This window comes from Drosophila hydei, unplaced genomic scaffold, assembly GCF_003285905.1.
Source record: "Drosophila hydei strain 15085-1641.00,03,60 unplaced genomic scaffold, DhydRS2 tig00000060-arrow-pilon, whole genome shotgun sequence".
Taxonomy (NCBI): Eukaryota; Metazoa; Arthropoda; class Insecta; order Diptera; family Drosophilidae; genus Drosophila; species Drosophila hydei.
This window is the reverse complement of record NW_022045656.1, coordinates 4688932-4710606: the sequence shown is the minus strand read 5'-3', so window position 1 is coordinate 4710606 and position 21675 is coordinate 4688932. Positions and strand designations below refer to the sequence as shown.

The 21675-nt window shown below is 40.4% G+C and overlaps 4 protein-coding genes across 6 annotated transcripts; 3 read left to right on the top strand and 1 right to left on the bottom strand.

The window, feature by feature from the left end:
- Nucleotides 1-9046: 9046 nt before the first annotated feature.
- On the top strand, nucleotides 9047-11788 carry LOC111594683. The gene is made up of 5 exons (XM_023308106.2): nucleotides 9047-9134; nucleotides 9193-9353; nucleotides 9411-9659; nucleotides 9825-10604; nucleotides 11363-11788. The coding sequence occupies exons 1-5, from the start codon at nucleotides 9047-9049 to the stop codon at nucleotides 11639-11641; spliced, it is 1557 nt and encodes a 518-aa protein (XP_023163874.1). The 3' UTR covers nucleotides 11642-11788.
- Nucleotides 11789-12926: 1138 nt separating this feature from the next.
- Nucleotides 12927-16032, top strand: LOC111594694 (leucine-rich repeat and death domain-containing protein 1). 3 transcript variants are annotated; one of them, XM_023308117.2, is made up of 5 exons: nucleotides 12927-13663; nucleotides 13721-13903; nucleotides 13999-14146; nucleotides 14564-14875; nucleotides 15696-16032. In XM_023308117.2, the coding sequence occupies exons 1-5, from the start codon at nucleotides 13333-13335 to the stop codon at nucleotides 15871-15873; spliced, it is 1152 nt and encodes a 383-aa protein (XP_023163885.1). In that variant the 5' UTR covers nucleotides 12927-13332; the 3' UTR covers nucleotides 15874-16032. The 3 variants fall into 3 exon arrangements, with proteins under 3 accessions (XP_023163885.1, XP_023163893.2, XP_023163901.1); XM_023308125.2 differs by lacking the exon at nucleotides 15696-16032 and adding an exon at nucleotides 14957-15017 and having other exon boundaries at nucleotides 12928-13663; XM_023308133.2 differs by lacking the exon at nucleotides 15696-16032 and adding an exon at nucleotides 14944-14991 and having other exon boundaries at nucleotides 12930-13663.
- A 35-nt stretch (nucleotides 16033-16067) lies between these two features.
- LOC111594715 lies at nucleotides 16068-17737 on the bottom strand. The gene is made up of 3 exons (XM_023308153.2): nucleotides 16734-17737; nucleotides 16311-16675; nucleotides 16068-16234 (listed from the first exon to the last, which is right to left on the bottom strand). The coding sequence occupies exons 1-3, from the start codon at nucleotides 16812-16814 to the stop codon at nucleotides 16081-16083; spliced, it is 600 nt and encodes a 199-aa protein (XP_023163921.2). The 5' UTR covers nucleotides 16815-17737; the 3' UTR covers nucleotides 16068-16080.
- An 805-nt stretch (nucleotides 17738-18542) lies between these two features.
- On the top strand, nucleotides 18543-21409 carry LOC111594670 (EF-hand domain-containing family member C2). Its single transcript, XM_023308081.2, has 5 exons — nucleotides 18543-18802; nucleotides 18880-19433; nucleotides 19496-20015; nucleotides 20124-20639; nucleotides 20700-21409. Exons 1-5 carry the CDS (start codon nucleotides 18752-18754, stop codon nucleotides 21348-21350), a joined length of 2292 nt encoding a protein of 763 aa, XP_023163849.2. The 5' UTR covers nucleotides 18543-18751; the 3' UTR covers nucleotides 21351-21409.
- Nucleotides 21410-21675: the final 266 nt, after the last annotated feature.

The window sequence follows — 21675 nt, the reverse complement described above, 5'->3', positions numbered from 1 at the left end:
ACAATTTGGTTAAATTAATTGAATTGCATATATTATAGTTGTAGCGCATGAAAAGTCATTTAAATAAATATGAATTAAAATAAAATCGATAGCGACGACCTGCAATAAAAAGAAAAACATTGGCAAATTGTTCAACCTTAATTACTTAATGGCTTAAAAATGAGCTTATTGAAGGTCCAGTCCGTTTAACTTGTATTAAGTTCCGCTCTGCTTGAATGACCACATCCCGTCTTTGGCTCTTCTCTGCTGCAGCTGCCCTGACCCCGAACAGTCTCAGCTGTAAGTAAACGCACAGCATCTGTACAAAAGTGCATGTTGTGAACAGAATTTAATTTTTAATTTACATGCTCTTCGGCACTTGTGTGCATGAAAATCGAGTGAAAATATCCATATTTGTTTATACGAATTTCGCATACTCTAGAAAAAATAAAATATATAAGAAATATAAAATATATATAAAATATAATATATAAAATGTCTGAGATTTACATAATATACAAAAAATATGAAATTGAGATTTATAAAATATACACAAAAAATTTAATATGTATAAAAAACATAAATTAAAAAAAAATTTTAAATATTTACAATATAAAGCAAATTACCATTTTAAAAATTAAAAAATAAAAAATAAAATTTTAACAAAGGAAAGTGAAATAAATATATAATAAATAATATATTTTGTATTCATTTATGTGCCCTTTTTCCACGGTATCTTGATTCTTTGATTTAAAAAATAGTTTTTTAAAACTTATTGTTAATTAATATTTCATATTCAAATATATGTTTTTATTTCACTAATATAAATAATTAATATTATATTTAACAAAAAAGCTTTTTTATTTAACGGCTATCACTTTGCGTGTCATCCTTTCATTCAGCTTTTCATTGCATGCACAATAAATATGCATGATTACAACAAAAGGATTTAAGGCCTGCATACTGTACGCTGTAATACATATAAATGCATATAAATATATATAGATATATATTTATATATATGTGTGTGTGTATTGTAATGAAATCCCTTTAAATGTTTATGAAAAATTCATGACGCGTGCAAATGGCGCGAAAACAAGTTGTCTGCACGTGTGTGTGTGTATGTGTGAACAACAGTGGCCAATGCACTGGGCTGCTTACACAACTGGCCAACGTTGCCACCCTGTTGGGCTGGGTGAAAATGACGGCGCCAAGCTTGCCAGACACGCAGCATTGCATGCAAAATATGTTATGAAAAGAATGCAGGCAATGCAATGCAATGTATTGTTGTTGTAGTTGTTATTTTAGCTTTTGTTGTTGATGTGTGTACACGTGCAACAGCAGCAGGCTATGCTGTACTGTGCTGTTCTCCATAAATGGCCAAGAAGCATGGAGTCGCCACGCTTTGCACGTGATCACAAAAATGAATCCATTTGTTTGTTTGTTAACTCATTTTACTTCAATTATTCCACAAACAAAAAGTATTCGAATTACAAATAAATAATAAAAAAAACGTTTTGGCAACCCTAGCCGCAAAAATGGCGTAAAAGTGAAAAACGTGTTGCACACTTATGTGAGCGAGCGCGTCAAAGCAGAATATGAGTTTGAAGCAGGACAAAGAGAGAGAGAGAGGGAGTAAGGGAGGGAAACGGGCTAACCGGTTATATAACTTTTGACCGTTTCAATACTAATGAGGCTGTCAAGTGTTTTGCATAAAAAAGCATCAAAAGTGCTTTTTGGGCAGCGCGCGCTCGAACGTTTTTTTATGTTAATAGGCGAGGCGCACGCAAGCAGCACACAAACACTCACACACTCACACACACACACTCACATGCGGGAAACACGCGCTAGAGTAAATGGAACTAGGCGGCGTTTGTAGTGCAAGTCAATTTTTCGATAATTTGAAAAGTTTATTTAATACAAAACGTGATTCAATTACAAAACTGACCAAAAAATACGCACGCACTCAGCGTGTGGGTGCGAGTGAGACAGAGTTTGCCCTTTTGCCATCTCCATGTAACGTTATAACTGTTGTCGATTCGTTTTGTTGCTGTTGCTCGCTGCCAAAAACTAGTTCTTTTTTGCTTGTAAAGCTCAATTTTGTTGTTGGTTTTGTTTGGCTGTGCTATTCGTGTCATTCAATGGCGCTTTGTTAATGTAACGGAAATGTAACAGCAGCAACAGCGGAGACAGCTATGGGTATGTGTGTATGTGAGAGCCAGCAGCAATCAGCGGATGTGGCGCACGCTGTGATTGTGGTCAACGCCATCTTTTATTGAGAGTTGACTTTTATCGTGCTCACAAACCGCAACACCTGAACCCGACCTAAAAAAAAGAGGAATATGTTGTTCTGTTAGGTTTGCTTATGTCATTACACAATTGAAAATTGATATTTAAATTAAATTATTTTAATTTCAGCAACAACAGCTCGTAATATTGTTTTAATTAAAAGTTAATTTTTCATTCAAGTTTTTTTTTGCGGCAAACTATGCCACATATTGCTTTAATTGCTTTTGACAAGGTAATACTATAAATATTCTATAAAAAAACAGAACAAAATTATATAATTATATGATTAATGTCTTCAAATTGGAAATTTCCATTTCCATATATAATATGTGCTTTAATATTATTTTTGTTTGGTAATTAACGGCTAACGGTTAACTCTCATTCTATGATACTTCAAGTTCTTTATATTAGATTCAGCTGCCCTACAGAGGCTATAATCTTGTCAGCTGTTGCTTGTTGTCTTTAGAGACGAGAGCTGCTTTGGTTGGAGCTGAATCATTTGACCTTTTTGCTGCAAAGTATGCTACATATTAATATAAATGCGCTGCTATGGCTAATAGAATAAGTAAAGTAATAGAATTTGCTAGTTATTAAGAATGCGAATATTGGTAACAGCATAAATTACGAGCATAACAGTTGTCGGTAGCACCTTGTCTACCTGTTTGTGTCCCAACAGGTAATTCAAAGTGTTGACTAAGTTTTGAGATTCCTGCTGAGTTTGTTGTTTTCTTTTCGGTTTTTTTTTCTTCTTCTTTTCATTCGCTTTTTGTCAACTTTGCCGCATAACCAATGAATTTTTATGCAAATTGCAATCGCCTTGCAGCTGACAACGTGCCACTTTCAACTTTTTGCGTCATCTTTCAGCAAGAAGAAAAGGCGAGACCGAGGCCCCAAGGCGTTGCCCATAAATCTTTGAGCAGCTAGCTCCACTTGAGTGTGGGTGTGTGTGTGTGGGTAAGTTGTTTACCTTGTTAACTGTGTGCAGAGGTGAGGGCGCACTCAGTCAGGGGTTGACTTGTTGAAAAATACTCGCACTTGGCAATCAGTCGGCATTTGCATAATTTGACAATTGTTTTCAAATTGCAATAACAATTTTAGCTTAATTGTTTTGCACACGCCAACAAATATTCGCAGTGCTTTAATTTCCATTCATTTTATTAGTGCGCCAAAGTTTCTCTTTTTGTCTTTTAGCAGGAGGAGGAGGGGCAGGGGCAGCTAGAGCGGAAGGAGAAGCTGCCACATACAGAAAACTTTTTCAATTCAATTGTAATATAAATATTTTACAAATAATTGCTGTCATTTCCACGCAAATAAAAAAAAAACTGGTAAAAAGTTTCTATTTTATATAGCTTTTTTTTAATGGCCACAATTTGCTGCGTTTAGTGGGCGTTTAAGGGGCGTGGAGCGGCGGAAAGTGAGGGCGTGGTGGTGGCTGTAGATGAACCGCAGCTGTTGCTCAATTAAAATGCATGACTATTGTCAAGGCAAATTACTAAGAGGGTGGCAGCGACCCAATTGGCATTCGAGAGCCTGTGGCACGGAGTGGAACAATTGAAATTGCGCTGGGGTTGCTGCAGCCAGATTGGGGGAAGCTATGTTTTTTTGCTGTTATGTCACTGCTGTGATTGAGATTGAGCCCTATATGTAAGTTTTTCACAAAAGTTTCGGGGCTTTAAGTTATCCACTCAGCAAAAGAACTTTGCATAAGCAACAGCTGCGCGCATCCAAATTCATAGCAGGCAGTTGCAACTGTCAGAAAGTTCTTATTTCTTCTTCTTCTTTTTTTTAGCTTGGTGTAAGCCACAAGCAACAAAGCTGGGGGATATAGAAAATACATATGGACCACATAATATATATATAGGTATATATATTTAGAGTGAGCAGCTGGCAAATCCAAGCCGAAACATGGGAACTTGCTATAATTTAGACATTTATTTGACAACAATTTAGTTTTAATTTTAACTTTATTCATTTGTGAATTTTATGTAGTTTAAAAATAAAGTTAATATTGCCATGTATTCAAGAGATTAATAGAATTCGGTGATTGAAGTTCGTCAAGGGAAACAGAAAATATAAAAGAAGTTATGAAAGAAGCAGACAGAAGTCAAGATTTTCTCTATGAATATGCATAGGATATAAAGCCACCTGGCTCTGGAATATCCAGTTTCAACTTTGAAGAAAAAATATGTACATAATAAAGCAAAAATATATTTTTAAGTTAATCAAAGTAAAATTGTAGCTAAGCTAAGAAATCAAGTCTAAAAGGGGAAATAGATTTTATTTTATCTAGCATAAAATAATTTTATGTTAAAAAATATTTATATGTATACCCAAAAATAATTATATAGAAAAGCTAAATTGTTATTGAAATTGTATAGGTGTAAATATGCAAGGGTATTTGAGTCGAGCACGCCCGACCAACTCACTCACTCACTTGTCTCAGTTACATATATGAAAACTAACTATTGTTAAGTCAACTTGAAAGTAAGTTGGCAGCTAGAAGAGAATGCGCCCAAAGTTATGCTACAACAGCCACAGCAACAGCAACTAGAATCTAGAATGAGTTGGCAAAATGATTTGCAATTAAAATGTGAACATACAAAATGGCATTTTGCATCTGTGAACAAAAATCAAAGTCATGCGACGTTTTTGGCCATAAGCTCTAAATTTGCATAACCACATGGCAGAGCTAAGTGAAGGGGGGCTAAGACTACTGCTGCTGCTGGTGCAGACTGTATAGACTGTACGTAATTAAAATGCTGCAAAATTATACATTAAATGGCCAAAACTTGGCAACATCCGACGGCCAAACAATGGCCCCAAAACAGCTGCCAGCGCGTTGCACCTGGGCAAGGCCAATGGGCAGCAGCAACAACAGGAAGACAACGTCGAGTGCTTGGCCGGGCTTGGCTAACCAAGCCAACGAGCAACTTCCTGTTTTACAGTTTTAAGCTGCCGGTAAACACACACGCACACACACACACGCACTGCTGTGTTCGCTTATGCATGCTTATGCATATGCATATCAGAGATGAACCTTTCGCTTCATTTTGTGACAGCTGCAAGAAGAGTCCTTTAAAGATATTTTATCTGACAATGATGGGGAAATTATCACAGTTTATCAACAATATTTATATTTACTTGTATAAGAGAAAAGTGTGAATTCAAATAAATTCGTATTAATTTAATTTAATTTAAAATAAAGTAATAAATTATTATTATCACTGTATAAATTCCATGAAAATTGTCAATAATAATGTGACTTTTTGGCAAAATTCGAAGCTGTTAAAAAGAAGAATATAATAATAATAAAATAATAATAAATACTTAATAAAAAAAGATAAATATATGAAATATAAGTAAAATTAAATATTTATAGCAATACAAATACATTGTTGTTGTCCTATGATGTAACTAAAACGATAAATAAAAATCTGCCCAATTAATATTATTATTAAGAAATATTAAGAGACAAGAAAAGGGAAAAAGCGAGTTAGTTGTTAATATTATATAAATGTAATATAAAAATAATATATATTAATATTATTTTAATTATTATCTTTGTATTCAATATTATTTTCATATTTAATACACATTTTCTATTCAATTTAAAAGTATTTACACCGTTTAGCTAAACTTAAACAAATTGTTCATTTAGTCACGCACGCATCTCTGTTAAGTATGCACACACTCACACACACACACACAAGCAGACACAGGTTGCATAAATTTTGCGCAATGCGCTTCGTGTTGCCAACTCGGAACTGTAAAGCTTTTTGGTAAATGTTACGAAAATGTTTGCCGTGCAGCCGTCTAAAATGGCAAACGATGCCACAAAATCAGGTTTTTGGGTTAAACGGCAACGTTTTTGTTGACATTCAAATTTGCATAGTCAAAATTTTCTAAGGACGAGGCAGGACGAGCCGCTGCGCTGCTGTCATATTTGATGTGCTCAAACCGAATGCGGAAGTGCGCGCACACTCAGCCGTTTGTGAGTGACTGTGAGTGAGTGAGTGTGAGTGTGTGTGTGTGTGTGTATGTGTTAACTGCTTTTAAATTTGTTTTAATTACAGCCCGATTGCACATTGTTGCAGCTCGTAACGTTCGCTGGCAGCGACTTATAAAATATTCAGCATATTTTTAAGTGCTCTGGCGCGCAAAACGCGCTGATCCTAAAAGTATGCAGCGGATATTGTTGAGCGAATAATAAAAGTAAAAATACAAAAGAAAATGAAAAAAAAAAACAAAATGAAAATGAAAATGGAACAAAGTCGCTTTTGGTCACTTTGCACAAATATGCCAAAGAAAATGGCAAAATGCCTTTGCACATTTTCCAGTCCACTTGCAGCTCGGCGTAGCCCGCCAAGCCGCAGCAACATAAACAGCTGTTTCCGCTAAGTGTAGCTGCCGGAAATGACAATGGCCTGTGTGTAGTTGCTTCCTTGATGGCACCGGCACTGGCAATGGCATGCAGACGACTGGACACGTTGGACAGTGTACACTGGACAACTTGTGCAGCAGTTGGCTGGCATCGTCAAGGCAACAAACTACAACAACAACAACAACAGTAACAAAGATGTCAAGCATAAGGACATTGGCATTTTCTTCTTCTTCTCTACTGGCGCTGTGCAAAGTGGTGTCAAATGTCAAAGGCAGTTGCCTGAATTGTCAAGCAGCTTTTAACACAATTTTTACCTTAAGAAATCCACTGGAAAAATAAGGAGTATTTGACGTACTGCTATAGCAGTTATAATATATACAATTTTATTGTAATTTGAAAACATTGTTATATATGTATAAATGTAATTTTTAAAAAAATATAACAGAGCTATGCTTCTTCGAAACAAGGTAAAAATACCAAAAAATTGTTGTTAGTTATTTCTGCAGTTTTTACTATGTAGACCACATCTAGTTGGCAAACATTTTAATAACCTCTTTACGGCTTATGAAGAATGGTAAATGGAGATAGAAATTGTTTTATACTTTATTTTGTTGCTTAAAATATATGTGAAATATTTTCTTGATTTACATAAAATGTTAGTATAACATAAGTTTGAAGCACTGTTAAGTAGCATTATGTTATAAAAATGTAAGTGCTTTAGTCGAGACTGCTCGACTAGGAGATACCATGACCAGTACGAATCGTTGATATTTTATTAATTCTACGTTGCTCTTATGCATACAAACATATAAAGCAAGCAAAACATGCACACACACACATACAGACGCAGGTATATCTGCTTACTGCGCAGTTGACGCGGCGACTGTGCCTCGACTGCAGGCTGTGCATGGAGTGCACTATAGGAAATTAATTGTTGAATAACTTTTCCTTAAAGTGGACTTTTGTAAACAAATTTTCAGCATGTAATAATGACATTCATATCGGTGTATTTGCCAAAGCACATGTCTGGAATACCTGATATAGCTTTTTTGAATGAAAAGAAAGGCAGGTAGCCAAAAAGGAATATATACTAAATCTCCACCATAGTAAATTGAACATTTCCAGCTTTTGTGGTAACGCCTAAATGAAGTCAAATTATCGATTTGTTGATCGATAAGAAATTGGAATGAATTATAAAACATGTTAAACTTGTTTCAGTATGGTATACAGATATATATTTTTCAAATTTCAAGTCTTTAGCTTTTGTGGTTTACGATTTCATACGGACGGACGTTTATGACTAGATGGACTGAAATTATCGTCATGATCACGTTTGCCACGTCTTCTTCTGCCTGTTACATAAATTTCCGCAAAATCATTATGCCCTGAATTCCGAGAACGAGGTTTGACAGCTAGAGAGGCGCTTCGTAAATAAGGGAAAATAAAATGCAGTCTGAGAGGCCTACTTTGGATGCATCATCATCCCTGACATTTATATATATACGTAGTGAATCAAAAATAAACTTGAGCTTATCAGGCAAATGCGGCCAATCGATCGCTGGAAGTGGATACATGACTAATTCAAGGCAGACCAAAGTGCTTAGCAATAGTCTGAAAATGGACGAGGCTATAATTACGGGAGCTACTTCAGAAGGTGAGCGAAAGAGAGAGATAAACCCGGAGGTGCTTGCAGATCGCATTGCGTGCGGTGTTATATATAATATGAGGCGAACGGGACGTTTGTTTATGATTAACACATCAACAAATAAGAAAGCAGCAGCAGCAGCAGCAGCAGCGGCGGCTGCGGCAGCGGCAACAAGTTGCCCCAGTTGCGTGTGGCATAGGCTGCCCTAAGACCTTGCCTCAGCCAAAAGCCGACCGTCTAATTTTAACAGGAAAATCAAGCGAAAACAGTGTCTATATGTAAATAAACGCGCAACAATATCGAAAATGTTGGCCCTTTGACTCAACACGAGAGCGACATCAAACACAATAAATAATGAAAACATTTCGAAACTTGACGAAGAATCTGCAGAAAGTTTTCGTTCGCGTTCTCGTTCTCGTGCACGATCTCGTTTTTTATTTTCGAAAATAGCATTTGAATATTGAAGGAATTAGTTTTGAAGATTGTGTCAGTCGTTGCCCAAACGCGAGGCGACGCGCTGCAACGTCCGCGCGAACCGAACAATCCAAACTATATAAAAATAAATCGCCTCTAAGCAAAGAGAAAAGAAACGAAACGAAAAAAAAATAAATAAATAGCAATCGGTGCCAAAAATTTCAAAATTAGAGTAGAATATCGTAATGTGTGTTTGTGTGCAGCGCGTTGTGTTGTAAATAAACGCGACAAATGCTAATGCGAATCTATAGAGAAGCTATATAGGCAGTCGATAAAACATGTCCACGATCAGCGCTGGGCGCAAGAATAGCGCCCCATTAGAGGTTATGCAGAAGGCTGGCTGGAAGATCGACGAGAATGAGAAAGGTGAAACGGAGAGCATCAAATGTCAACACAATTTAAACTCTTACCCCCTGTCGCTCAGCCTGCTACATTGATATAGAGGAGGATGATGACGATGCTGATGCCAATGACAAACTGGACGAATCGCAGCGCGTTTATTCCCGCTGGTCCGAGCTGCCGAATCTAGTATTGGAGGAAGTATTTACGTATCTCACGCCCAAGGAACGCTACTATGCCAGTCTGGTAAGTGGATGCCATGAAGCTCCGCTGTCGCAGCCGGCTCACGAAATGACTTCCCAGGTCTGCCGGCAATGGTACAGTGCCTTCTACTTGCCCACCGTCTGGAACAATTTCGTGGTCGATGATCGCACGTTAACGCGCCCCAAGTACAACTACTACTCGGGCTGGCAGTATTGCCTGGATCACATGCGAACACAGAACTGTTTGGCGCGCATTGGCAAACACCTGAGAGGCATCGAGTTCCGGCCCTGGCATAGCTTCAATAACATCTATCAGTTTATGACGATGTTGTCGTGGAGCATGGATAAGGTAAACAAGAGAAATGGAGATGTATTGTATGCAGTAAATGATATATAAATTTGAGAGCCTGTTTCTGTATAGTTTGAATGCAGAGCTGAGTTATAAAGCTAAGGCTTGCCTATAACATCTATCAGAACTGAGCTGCATAAGGTCTTAAGATTCCTTTGTCTGCAGGGCAACGAAAACCATCCGCAATCTGAACTGATTGGCATGGGTCGTCGCATACGATCGCTGGTCTATCATTTTCCCTGCAACATGTCGCAACCTAATGATCCCGAGGGCATCAAGCTGTTCGGCACCGGTGGACAGCTGTTGAAGGGTCTCAAGGAGCTGATGCTGCGCCTGACCGATCTGCACACACTGAAGCTAGTTGACTTTGTGCTGGAGCGCTTCGAGGCGAACCACTTGCTGGACGAAGTCCTCTGCAGCTGCTGCACCAAAATGCGTGTCCTCAATCTGGTGAATGTGACCACAGTGCACTGTCCCATCATGCATGTGGGACTGTTTCTCAATTTGCGCGTGCTTACAATATCGCCGCAGAACATCGACGACGACGTTTTGTCTCTGCTGGCCGACACCAAGTTGCGTCATCTGCATTTGCTGCAAAACTGCTATACGCCCAACCATCTGAGCATCAGCGCCTGCGGCGTCAAGGCCTGGCGCAGCCTGAAGGCCACGAATCCACAGCTCAGAGTTCATCTGCGCGTCGAGAATCTGGTGGACGGCGACGTCGTGCTGCAGCCCGAAGCACCCGTGCACAGCATCACCTACTGGGCTCCACAAGCACGCATACGCACCGAACTGCTGCTCCGCATGGTGGATCACTACAAGAACACCTTGACGGTCTACGGCCACGAGCTCTTGCCGCGTTTCAGCAGCCCGAAGTCCTTCGACAGTCGCATCGACAGCGTGCTGCTGCTGATGTGCAGGCAGTGCTTCAACCTGGATACCTTGGTATTTATATTTAAATATTTTTACTAACTGATAAGCTGCCCCAGTGCTAACGGAACGAGCATTAGAGCTAAACCTCAAGCAGACTAGCTACAATATATTTTTTTTTTGATATTAATGATATTGACATTGAGCAAATTAGCTTTGAAGTCACTTTTCTAGTTTCACAAGAATAGATGAATAAACATATGGATATAAAGACACAAGAGAATAGACGCAAAGGCGAACATGTCTTCATAGACTTGGCTCATAGTGTTGGTCAGACAGGCCAGCAGACAGATGGACAAACAGGCAGACAGACAAGCAGGCAGATAGATAATCAAGCAGACATTCAAGCACACAAAAAATAGACTATATCTATCGGCTAGATATATACATTGATATTGAATATGGTCTTTAAAAAGAGCGGAGGAAAAAGGCTAGCTAGACTATACAAATAGTTGATGTGCTAAAACATATATTATTGCATGGTTTTGGTGCTTTATGGAGTAAATAACCTTTCCATTTGGTATATAAATAAATAAAAAATTATAACGCCTTTACTTATCCATTCAATTCGTTGAGGATTTCTTATAATCTTTTGCACTCTCTAGGAGCTATTGCAGATACTCCCCAAGTTGTCAAGCCATTAGATTCAGTGTCAGGCCACAAAGCTTCAACTTAAAACTGCATTTAAATTTAAGAGATAACAGTCAGTCGAGTCCTAACACCTATTACTAACTGTAGTCACACACACTGGCATCTTGTGCTCTCCTCCTCAGGTAATACGGGAAAAGGTGTCCACATCAACGTTGCTGCTGCTGGCACGCACCGCCAAGAATCTGCAGAAGCTGCACGTGCGGCGCTTCGCTGTCATCTTACGTTGCGACTGGCCGCGGCATCCGGAGTGGAGCAACGAGTTCCACTTGTGGCTGAAGCGCAACTCGCGCTCCTACGAGGCGGTCGAACGTGAAATCTCACAGATATTGGGCTATAAATGGAATTTGCTCAGTGATCGCGACTTCAAACAGCTGACTGTGAACGTGAAGGCGGGCGCGTGAAACCACGCCCACTTTCAGTTAAAAAAATTTAAAAAAAAGAAATCAAAAAAATATAAAAAACCTGCAACTTGTGATAAACGGTGTAGAGCTTTATTAGCTGATAACAATTTGAAGACGAAAAAAAGCACAAAATAAATCAAATATTTACTAAAGAAATCATTCAATTCAGTCTATTTTTTTAACGCACGGGGAAAAACATTGCCGAGTTGAAGTTGCTAATTTTTGGAGAAATTTTTTTTGCACATTTGATTTGTCATCGATCCGAGCTAAACATATAAGAGAGCTGCGAACATTAAACTCTGTTCAGTTAGCATAGATAGCTCGACGAAATATGAAAGTCTTGGCGATAGTTGCCACAATTTTAGGCCTTCTCACGGCCCCACTGGAGGCGACTCCAATTATCAGCGTGGGTCTGCCTCTGCCCATAGCTATTTCTACGCCGTATTATGGATATTCGTCGCCGTACTACTATAGTCGTCCGCATTATCATCATCACCATCATCACTACTCAGCGCCCTATATCAGCCATCATCACTATTCGCTCTACGATGACGATTCTCCCGAAATCTATTGGTGAATCGCTGTAGCCGAGCAAAAACTGTCAAAACTAGTCGAAATAAATTTGCGAAATTTGATTTAATTTATTTTAAGAACAATTGCGTTTTATTTAAGTCTTCGACAAATTGTTCTATCTATGTGTGGGTGTGTGCATAAATTGTTTAAAGAATTGGTGCTGAAAGGTTGAAAGCAAGCAAATTGCACAAAGCAAAATAAGCAATATGGCATATTGAGAAAAAAAAATATCTTAAAAATATTATCAATTCGATAAATAATAATAATAAATATATATTTCATGTTAAACAATTGATTAACTTCATGTAAATGTGAGATCTATTGACCAAGTGTGAAAACAAGATAAGCCTATGCCGGATAGACTCGGCAGCTGGTGGCAACAATATTTCTAATCCTTGTTTTCAACCATCGGAATTAAGCTTTTGAAACTTGGCTGAGCTTTGCGTAGGCTAAGCTTTTACCAGTCGCAGCTCGCCACAGTTTTAGCACAGCAATTCAATGAGCCAGCTTCGTGCTAAACTTTTAGCACAAAAAGCTTGAGCTTAGAAAAGCTCACGCCCACTTTTCGACGCAACGACCTTGAGGAGGCGGCAACAACAATCAATGCAGCCGCTTGCATTGCATGCACGCAATATTCAATGTCAATGTCGTCAAAGCTTTTGCTTTTGCATATTTTCAGGCGGCACATTACGTATACGCCACCAAGCCTACCGTATAACCACTTAAATAGTGAAATATAAAATATATCAAGTAAAAAGTATATGTGAACATAGAATCGTGCTCGCCAGTATCGAGCGAGTTGAGAAATTGTTTATGTGCTCGCGAGCATCTTGCCGAAAGACAAACGTAAAAAAAGATTCTTTTGGGCGACCTGAGCAAACTGTTGCTGTTTGTTTGGTGAGGGGGCCCAGTTTTGTGGTTGACAGTGAAGGCGCCGCATGCCAAATTTTGATCATGACCGCGTAAAAAATAAATACAGCTATTTACACTAGATATAATATATATATACGTATATATGTGTGCATATGTATTTGTGTGGTGCCAAACCAAACAAACCATCAAAAAACGTCCGTTTCAATTAAATGAGAATACAAATTGTGTAATCCGCCCGCCTCGCAATGAATAAGACCATACTGCACTGGAGCTATTTGAACTTCAAAGATGTGCCCATGGACCTCTTTTTGTATGAGGACCTCGAAGAGGTCTACTTGAAAGAGAACTACATATCTGTAATACCCAAATGGCTGCTGAATATAACCACACTCAAGTTCATCCATTTGGCTGGCAACAATCTCAGCGAACTGCCCGTGGATATATATATGCTCGAGAATCTGGAGTTCTTGGATGTGTCCAACAATGAAATCAAAGAGCTGCCCAAGACATTGGGCTTGCTGCTGCGCCTGCAGCAGCTGAACGTCAGCGGCAACCAGCTGACCGAACTGCCTGTGGGTAAGCGCAGCACTCCACTTGGCCTTGACTTCGATTACTAGATATTGTCTTCCTCAGAGCTGAACACCTTGCGCAATTTGGAGCAACTGAATATAGCCAAAAATCAATTCCGTCGTTTGCCCCTACAGCTGAGCGAATGCGTGCGCCTCAACGAGCTGAACGTGAGCGAAAACGAGGCGCTGCTGCATCTGCCCGAGCGTATTGCCAATCTTCCCATGCTGCAGTCCCTCGCTGCCGATCGTAAATATATAGTCGAAAGAGATTGAGATTATTCTATAAAACTGCTCTCTCTCTCTCTCTCTCATTCTGTCTGTCTTTCTCTTCGTCTGCTGCAGGCTGCGCTCTTGTCTATCTGCCGGCTGCGCTCTCCAAGTTCATGAACCATGTGCGCATCTTTCACAACACCTCGGTCAACTATATACCCATGATCTACGAGCGTTTCTATCAGAATTTCTACGACAACAGGCAAAAAGTTACGCCCATGTGAGTGCATTTTGTGATTCATATTTTTTTTTAATTATTTGAAAAAAAACAGCTATTTCTTATGGCATTGAATTAAATTCTAAATTGGGTTCAGAAAATATATGAATTAAATTTTTAAAAATTTTTAAGTCAGTTTATTTCAAGTATCGAATCAAACCAAAACTTATAGCTGCACTTTAAAATCTAATTTAGATTCTAGACAGTTTTTTTTACTTGTTTATTATTGAACTCAAAAACAAATCTCATATAAATCATATAAATATATACACTCATATAAATGTATAGAATCATATAAATTCCCAAATCCTGCCCCAAAAACGAATTTGGAATCATCTAATATTATTGCTGTATTTAATTTAATTTCTTATACAATAATTTCTAATAATAATAAAGTCAATGAATTCTTCTCTACTGCAGCGCCATCGCAAAGAAAGGTCTATTTTGTGTGCGGGAATTGGAGACAGGCAAACGCCTGGTGCTGCCTGTGGGCACACGTAAGGTGTATGCCGTGCCCTCGCCGGAGAATCAGGTCACGCTGTACGACGATTGCTTGCATGCGGTGCAGACGCTGAATCGCCACCTGCCCGTCTATGAGAATGCCGCACTGCATCGTCTGCTGCCCGAGCCCTACATGAGTGCGCATATCAACAATGGACCCATTGCTCGCTGCACCACCACCAACTGCTCCAGTTGCCTCTATACAACCTACTACTTTATGGTCGTCAAGCGGTAAGGCCCTGTCGCCGCCATTGCTCTTTATATATTTTTAGCGCTGTGTGAAATCAAATTTGAAACAGGTTTCATTTCTAGAGATATCGCGACTATGATCCAATAGAATTACAAGAAATACAGTGAAAGTAGCTTAAGTTGACTTAAGCTAGAGAGTTATTAAAGTCGGCAGTTGTGGGATAGGCCAAGCGAAGAACTTATAATAATATATAATGCATAATAATTATATTATAATTAAATATAATTTTCTATAATGGCGTTTGGGCTAGAAAAGCGTTGCTATGAATTTTATAACAGATTGTCAAATTTAATGTATTATATTATATATAATGGAAAGGCATGTAAAATAACAATTTCAAGTCTAGAAGGTTCTCATTCTATTGTAGTAAAAATATTTAAGAAAAACTTATGTGGAACTGCGCATAGAAACCTAACATTTATGTTGATTCCTTATGCACTTTAGGTAAATTATACATTCGCCCTATTCTCTTTAAATTAACTCATCATTTTATATGCAATTTCGAATATTATTTTTTTTATATTTTACCATTCAAAAATCAAAGATTCTTGTCTGCTACATAAATGATCTTTTCTATAGCAATTGTCTTTCTTAAACTAAAACTAAATTAAAGCATAAATAATATATATATATTTTATAGTATAGTTATTATTCTCACAAACCCATCTCACTGCCACGGCAAAGACTTAGGCAACAGAAAGTTGAAGTTATTATCACTTACCCGGCGAGTCGCTTTGTTTGATTATCCTGATTTCTCCACTACTATATGAATATATAGTGTGTTTCTTTGTATACTTGCAGACGTGGCAGCGCTTCGAAGCAGCTATTCACTTGCAATTTTTGTACACACTACTGCGCACTGCAATGGCTCACGAGCAATGCGAAAAAATATTATCAACTCAACTGGAAAGTTTGCGACGCTGACGACGATGCTGATGATGATGATGATAATGGTGATAATGACAAGACGCAGAGTTAAGTGGGGCTGGCGCGATCTTCGCAAATGTTTGTACAAAAAATTAGCATTGTTTTAATTAGACGTTAGTTTTATAATTGTTATTTTAATGCTTAAGCTTGTTGGAGCAGTCATTAAAGTGTCTATCCCTAGCCAACTGGCAACCGGCGCCTTCTACATACATATACAATATGAATGCATGAATCTCTGTGGCAGGGCTCCAATTACACCTTAGATATAGCTCTGCGTCAGTCCACGTTCATGGACATGAACATAGTCATCCAATACACAGTGTCCAGCTGTGGGAAACGCTTTGCGACAGTTGATGCCGTGCCTGCCCATGCTGTAGGCATCCAAATAATGTTTCCCCAGAGATCGGTGCGGTCTGAGCAGGATATTCCGATGGGTTAGTTAACATGTATATGTATAAATATATATGCTAGTGCTGTTTAGCTACTCACATGAGCAATCTGTGCAGCAGCTGCGCATAGAGTCCATTGTGCTCGTGCACCTGTCCATTCTCGCATATCAAACGTTGCATGCACGCTTTGCCGTCTTGGCCACGTCGATTCATGTACTCCACGGCGAGTTCATACAGCAGTTGCTGTGCTGCATCCACTTGCTGCGGCTGTGTGGTCTTTTGTTGCTGCCTCTGATCTTTGGTCAGTTTAATGGGACCTTTCAGATCTCTGCCATTCCATAGCTTCCACCAGTAGATGGGCGTAGTTGGCTCTGGGAATTGATAGTGATAGTTCATTAGCATGACCAGCTGGCGCCAGGCGTTCTTTTCATCAAAGTCCACGGGAAATGCGACGCCAGCTACCATCTGCAAAATGTCAAAGGTCAAACGGACACTTTCTTCGATGGGCACATGAGACTCTTACCTTTATAACGCCACCATCCTGATAGATCAGAAAACGCTTCTGTCTGCGATGTTGACGCCAAGTAGTCAAATTAACGTCCATTGCCTGCACAGCCTCCAGCAGCAGAAACAACGTTGAGAGCAAGCAACTGAAATATAAATAAATTATTTATTTTGATCGAACCTCCAACTATTTGGATGTACTAAACGAACATTAAATTCATTTTGTGCGCTTCTTATGTGTTCTCCGGTCGAGCGTTAAACCATTTATGCTTTAACTGAGGCAAGACGCTTTCGATTGCATCTGCGTCTTTGAAGACCTGTTCTCATGACAATCCCGAGTGCGAGGTGCGAGAAAAGTTCACGTGCTCTGACGGGTTTCCTACTTTTACCTGTCGTCTCAATTAGCACGTCTACGTATTCGCTGTACGTATTGTTATCGACAGTGTTTGGGTAGCGGTAAAGTGTTTGAATGATAACGGTGAGCCAAGTAATTAACATTTCGACCTTGTCTTAGACGACAACAAACAAACAAATTGAATAGGCTTGAACCCCAAGACGCCCCGTTCTTTGGCATGCAATCGTAAAGATGTGGAACGAGAGATATATTAGGAAATTCGCATGGGACACAGTCTTAACTCATGCGAATTGAAAGACGTGTCGGCCTGCACGTCTGTTGGCTATAGGCATATTTTAAGCTGGCAAGTTGTCAAGCTAAAATCCATTCGATTTTTAGCCACATTTTTATAAATTTCTGTTTCTGATGGAAACTGTCTAAGCACAACTGAGAGTATATAAGGCAGACATAAAGAGTGCAATCGACATCCGATCCTTAGTTAAAATATATTTAACATATGTCAGCTTAAAAGTTGCAGAACATTCCTAGATAAATTATATTAAATTTGTCTATAATTTTATCTATGGAATTCTAAGTAGCTAAAACTTCTCTAAACCATCTCATTTATTATGTAAGAATTTGTATTTAATTGCAGAAATATAAAACAAGAGTGCTCAAGTCGGGATTGCTCGACTAGGAAATACCCTGAACCCTGCGAAAAGCTTCTGTGTTACACACACATACATGCATGACAAACAAGCAATGCACACACATACAAACACACACACACACAAGCACGCACTCTGCTTGCTGCCCCGTTTATGCAGCGACTGCGGTTGGGCTGCCCTATGAAAATGATTGAAGAAAAACTAAGGGTTAGATAAACTTTTATTATCAATCATTTTCAGAGCACGAAAATTGAATTCATGTGATTGTATTTGCCAAAGCTGATATGTGAAATAACTCCCATATAAGCGAACATCTGAGGTATCTAAAATTCTAACTACAACAAATCTCTATATTTAGGTCAGGCGAAGGCAAAGTTAAAAATTAAAAGTTATCATATGATAACGAAGTTGAGCTTTAGATACAAAATCAGTTAATCGATTATTATCGATAATAAGTCCATAAAATGAGCTATCGAAATAAATAAATGAGCCCGTATTGCGTATGGTATACAGATACTCAGACGAACGGAAGGATATGGCTAGATCGACTCAGCTCGTCGTGCTGAACACGACTATATAAGGTCGGCCACGCCTCCTTCCGCCTGTTACATACAGTTTCACAACTCCATTATACCCTGATATTTGCATTTTCAACGGTCTTAGGGTATAAAAACTATCGTTCCATTTCACAACGTTTCCCAACCCAAAGTCTCATGCAACGGCGGATAGGTTTGGGGCAAGAGAACTGGAACTGCTTGACTACCACCCGTATTGCTGCAACCAGTTGCTGCCTCTGCTGCTGCCATGGCATTCAACGGCATTGCCATAGAGCTGTTTGTTCCATTTATTGGGGCAACAGCTAATGAAAAAATGTCGAAACAGTTAAGCAGCTAAAAGTCGCCTGCTACAAAATTCTAATTTGCAACAATTTGGCAACAAAATTTGGCAAGATCCAAAAGTAAAAACAAAAAGCCAAAATTCTAAATTTGGAGGTGTAAACAAAAATTAGGAAATTATCATAAATTACCCGTTGGAATGCTTCGCTTGCCAGGAATGCCACTGCTGCCAGGTGCACAGTTCTACGATGTGAGTAACTAACGGGTCTTATGCACACACACACACACTAACAAAGGCGCTGCTGTTTCACCTTGTGTTGTTTATAGCATAGCAAACGTCGTCATCCGCGTCGTCAGACCTTGATGCACTACCAGGGCATACACATGCTGTCGGATCGGCGTGAACCGGAGCTGGTGGAGCCAAATGGGCCGCTGGTGGACCCTAAGTGTCCTCCGGCCAGCACGGAGCTGAATTTGCTGTGTCCACCTCGGATGACGACCAAGCTGCCACCTTGGCTAGCTTACGATAAGCAGGTGTTGTGCTTCAATGCGTACTTTAAGGAGCCGCTCACCGAGATCTACCATGCGCCCTATCAGGTGCGCAAGGTCAAAATCTACTTTTACCTGGAGGATGGCACCATGCAAGTCACTGAGCCCAAGGTGGAGAACTCTGGCATACCGCAAGGCTGCCTGGTGCATCGACAGCGCATACCCAAAGGACCGGCCAGCGAGCACGAGTTCATCTCCATATTCGATCTCAATGTGGACACTAACGTCCAGATCTTCGACCGACTCTATCACATAAGCGGCTGCGATATCTTCACCCGACAGTTTCTCAGTCGCGCCGGCATTGCCGTGCCCGTTGCGCTGACGGAGCCCAAGTAGCTACGAGAGTCGCGAATTCGAGCAGAGCTCAACTAATATTTGTTCTTCTCCCTTTCAGTGATCCCACCACGGAGCTGCGCAAACGCTCCGCTGTAAAGCAAACGCCTCGTCCAGCAACGAGCGCCGTGCCCAAGCGGCATGCATTTGCCCAGTTCCTGGAATTCGATCGACGCGTGCTCAAGTTTCAGGGCTACTGGAACGATCGCTCGGAGTTCGGCGATGTGCGCCAACTGAACATCTGTTACTATCTAGCCGACGACACCATAGACATTAAAGAGAAATTCCCACGCAATTCCGGCCGTGAGGGAACCAGCACCTTCCTAAAGCGTGGCAAGCTGCCCAAGGAATTCACGGGTCTCTCGCTGCCGGGCCAGCAGACAGCGGTGACATTGCTGAATGTTCTCGGCTCCAACATGCGCGACGTACGCTACGTCGCAGATCCATTGAACACTGGCCAGAAGCAGACGACCTACTACACCGATCAGGATTTGCGAATTGGCGCCGTGCTGAATGTCTTTGGACGCGACGTGGTGCTCACCAGCTGCGATCAGTTCACCCAGCACTATTACCGAGAGAAGGTTCGTGTTACACCCTACCCCTTTGGATATCCATTTATAGATAGTCATACATAAGATATATTCTACTTAGACATAAGGCAGAGACTCGTATAATAATTCTTTTTCCAGCATGGCATTCAGGACTTTACACCTCAACCACTGCCGGAATGCAGTGACGAGCGTGTTCAGGGCCAGGGCAAGACGCGTCGTCTGCCGCCTTATAATGGCTGGGGCAGCTATGAGGATTCCGAGGGCAACTGCATTACCGTAGAGCCCAAGGCGCCGCAGGCTGACTTTAAGAAGCTGATGAAGTACGATGGATGCATTCTGCGCTTCGGTGCAAAAATGATCTCCATTATACGGGAGAACTGCGAGCGCAGCTTTGTGATTAGCTATTATCTAGCGGATGACACAATCCAAATTTATGAGGTTGCCCGACGCAATTCCGGCTTCCTGGGTGGGGAGTTTCTGAAGCGCGCGCGTGTGGCGCTGCCTGGTCAGGAGAAGTTCAGCTCAGCCAGACCGGAATACTATCATGCCAAGGATTTCTACATCGGTGCCCGATTAAGCCTCAAGGATCACATCTTTTACATCAATTCAGCAGATGAGTTCACGCTACTCTACATGGAACAGCATGCCAATGAGGTTAGCCGTATTCCCTATTTGATTTAGCTTTCATTCTCATGCCTTGTTTTACGCTTTTAGTTTCCTGTGGCGGACATACGCGCGATTATGCAAAAGATTCGCGATGCAGTGCGTCCGCAGTACAAACAGTTTGTGCTGCGCTGCCAACCGAATGCTGATCTGCGCGATGGCACCTCCGTTAGCTTTGACACGCTGAAGTCCACGCTGCTCGCCTTCCTGCCTAAGGAAACGCTGCTGAACCATGAGATAATCACCGTGTGTCGCTTCTTCTCTTCGGAGCAGATGCCGCCGACCACTTGCGACCGTAATCACGTGCGCGCCGCTGCACAGCTGGAGCTTAAGCGCGCGCTGTGGAACAACGTGGATGAGCTTGTCGAGCACTTGAGCCACATAAATCCCACATGCAAGCCGTACATAACGGAGGCACAAGTGAGATCCACGCTGCGCGGCTGTCGACTGCCCTTTAGCCTGGAGCTTGTGGAGGATATACTTCAGGTGCTGCAGCGCAATGAGCAGGGCGAGATTGAGATGCGCGATGTGCTCACTTTTTTCAACATGACTGCCGACCAGGTGCCCGACATAGCACCACTTAACATAGCCTTCGAGCTGTGTCCAAAACTTCCCTTTCTACACAAAGGTCGCTTGGTGGACTTCAATTGGTTTTTATACTATCTGGGACTGGAGGAGGAGATGGTGCGTGCCAATCGTTGAGATTGATATAGGTTGTAGTGTCTCATTAATATTAAATTCAAGAAGCTATTAATACGAGTAACTACGTCAAATCGCAAAACTATTAACTATATTCGTCTAATCAGTATATTATTCTAATTTTTCGATTTGCCGTAGAGCCTCGGACCAAATGCTTAAAATGTAGTTTAATTCAGTGAACACAAAACTTCGAAAATTAAATACCCTTGCAAACATTTGAAAATTTAAACTCGATATAGTGCAATTGTGTGCTACATAACATAGTTGGAATGTTATTGATATGTTTTTGCCAGAGAAGTATATACACAAAAAATTAAGATTTCAAGTA

Bases quoted from the DNA above. Each gene is read 5' to 3' on its own strand.
- LOC111594683 (XM_023308106.2), top strand. From the start codon at position 9,047: ATGTCCACGATCAGCGCTGGGCGCAAGAATAGCGCCCCATTAGAGGTT. The intron at 9,135-9,192 runs GTGAAACGGAGA...CCTGTCGCTCAG, and splicing joins GATCGACGAGAATGAGAAAG to CCTGCTACATTGATATAGAG. The intron at 10,605-11,362 runs GTATTTATATTT...TCTCCTCCTCAG, and splicing joins GCTTCAACCTGGATACCTTG to GTAATACGGGAAAAGGTGTC.
- LOC111594694 (XM_023308117.2), top strand. From the start codon at position 13,333: ATGAATAAGACCATACTGCACTGGAGCTATTTGAACTTCAAAGATGTG. The intron at 14,147-14,563 runs GTGAGTGCATTT...TCTCTACTGCAG, and splicing joins AGGCAAAAAGTTACGCCCAT to CGCCATCGCAAAGAAAGGTC. The intron at 14,876-15,695 runs GTAAGGCCCTGT...GTATACTTGCAG, and splicing joins TACTTTATGGTCGTCAAGCG to ACGTGGCAGCGCTTCGAAGC.
- LOC111594715 (XM_023308153.2), bottom strand. From the start codon at position 16,814: ATGGACGTTAATTTGACTACTTGGCGTCAACATCGCAGACAGAAGCGT. The intron at 16,676-16,733 runs GTAAGAGTCTCA...GACATTTTGCAG, and splicing joins AGGATGGTGGCGTTATAAAG to ATGGTAGCTGGCGTCGCATT. The intron at 16,235-16,310 runs GTGAGTAGCTAA...TATCCTGCTCAG, and splicing joins CTGCTGCACAGATTGCTCAT to ACCGCACCGATCTCTGGGGA.
- LOC111594670 (XM_023308081.2), top strand. From the start codon at position 18,752: ATGCTTCGCTTGCCAGGAATGCCACTGCTGCCAGGTGCACAGTTCTAC. The intron at 19,434-19,495 runs GTAGCTACGAGA...TCTCCCTTTCAG, and splicing joins GTTGCGCTGACGGAGCCCAA to TGATCCCACCACGGAGCTGC. The intron at 20,640-20,699 runs GTTAGCCGTATT...TTACGCTTTTAG, and splicing joins TGGAACAGCATGCCAATGAG to TTTCCTGTGGCGGACATACG.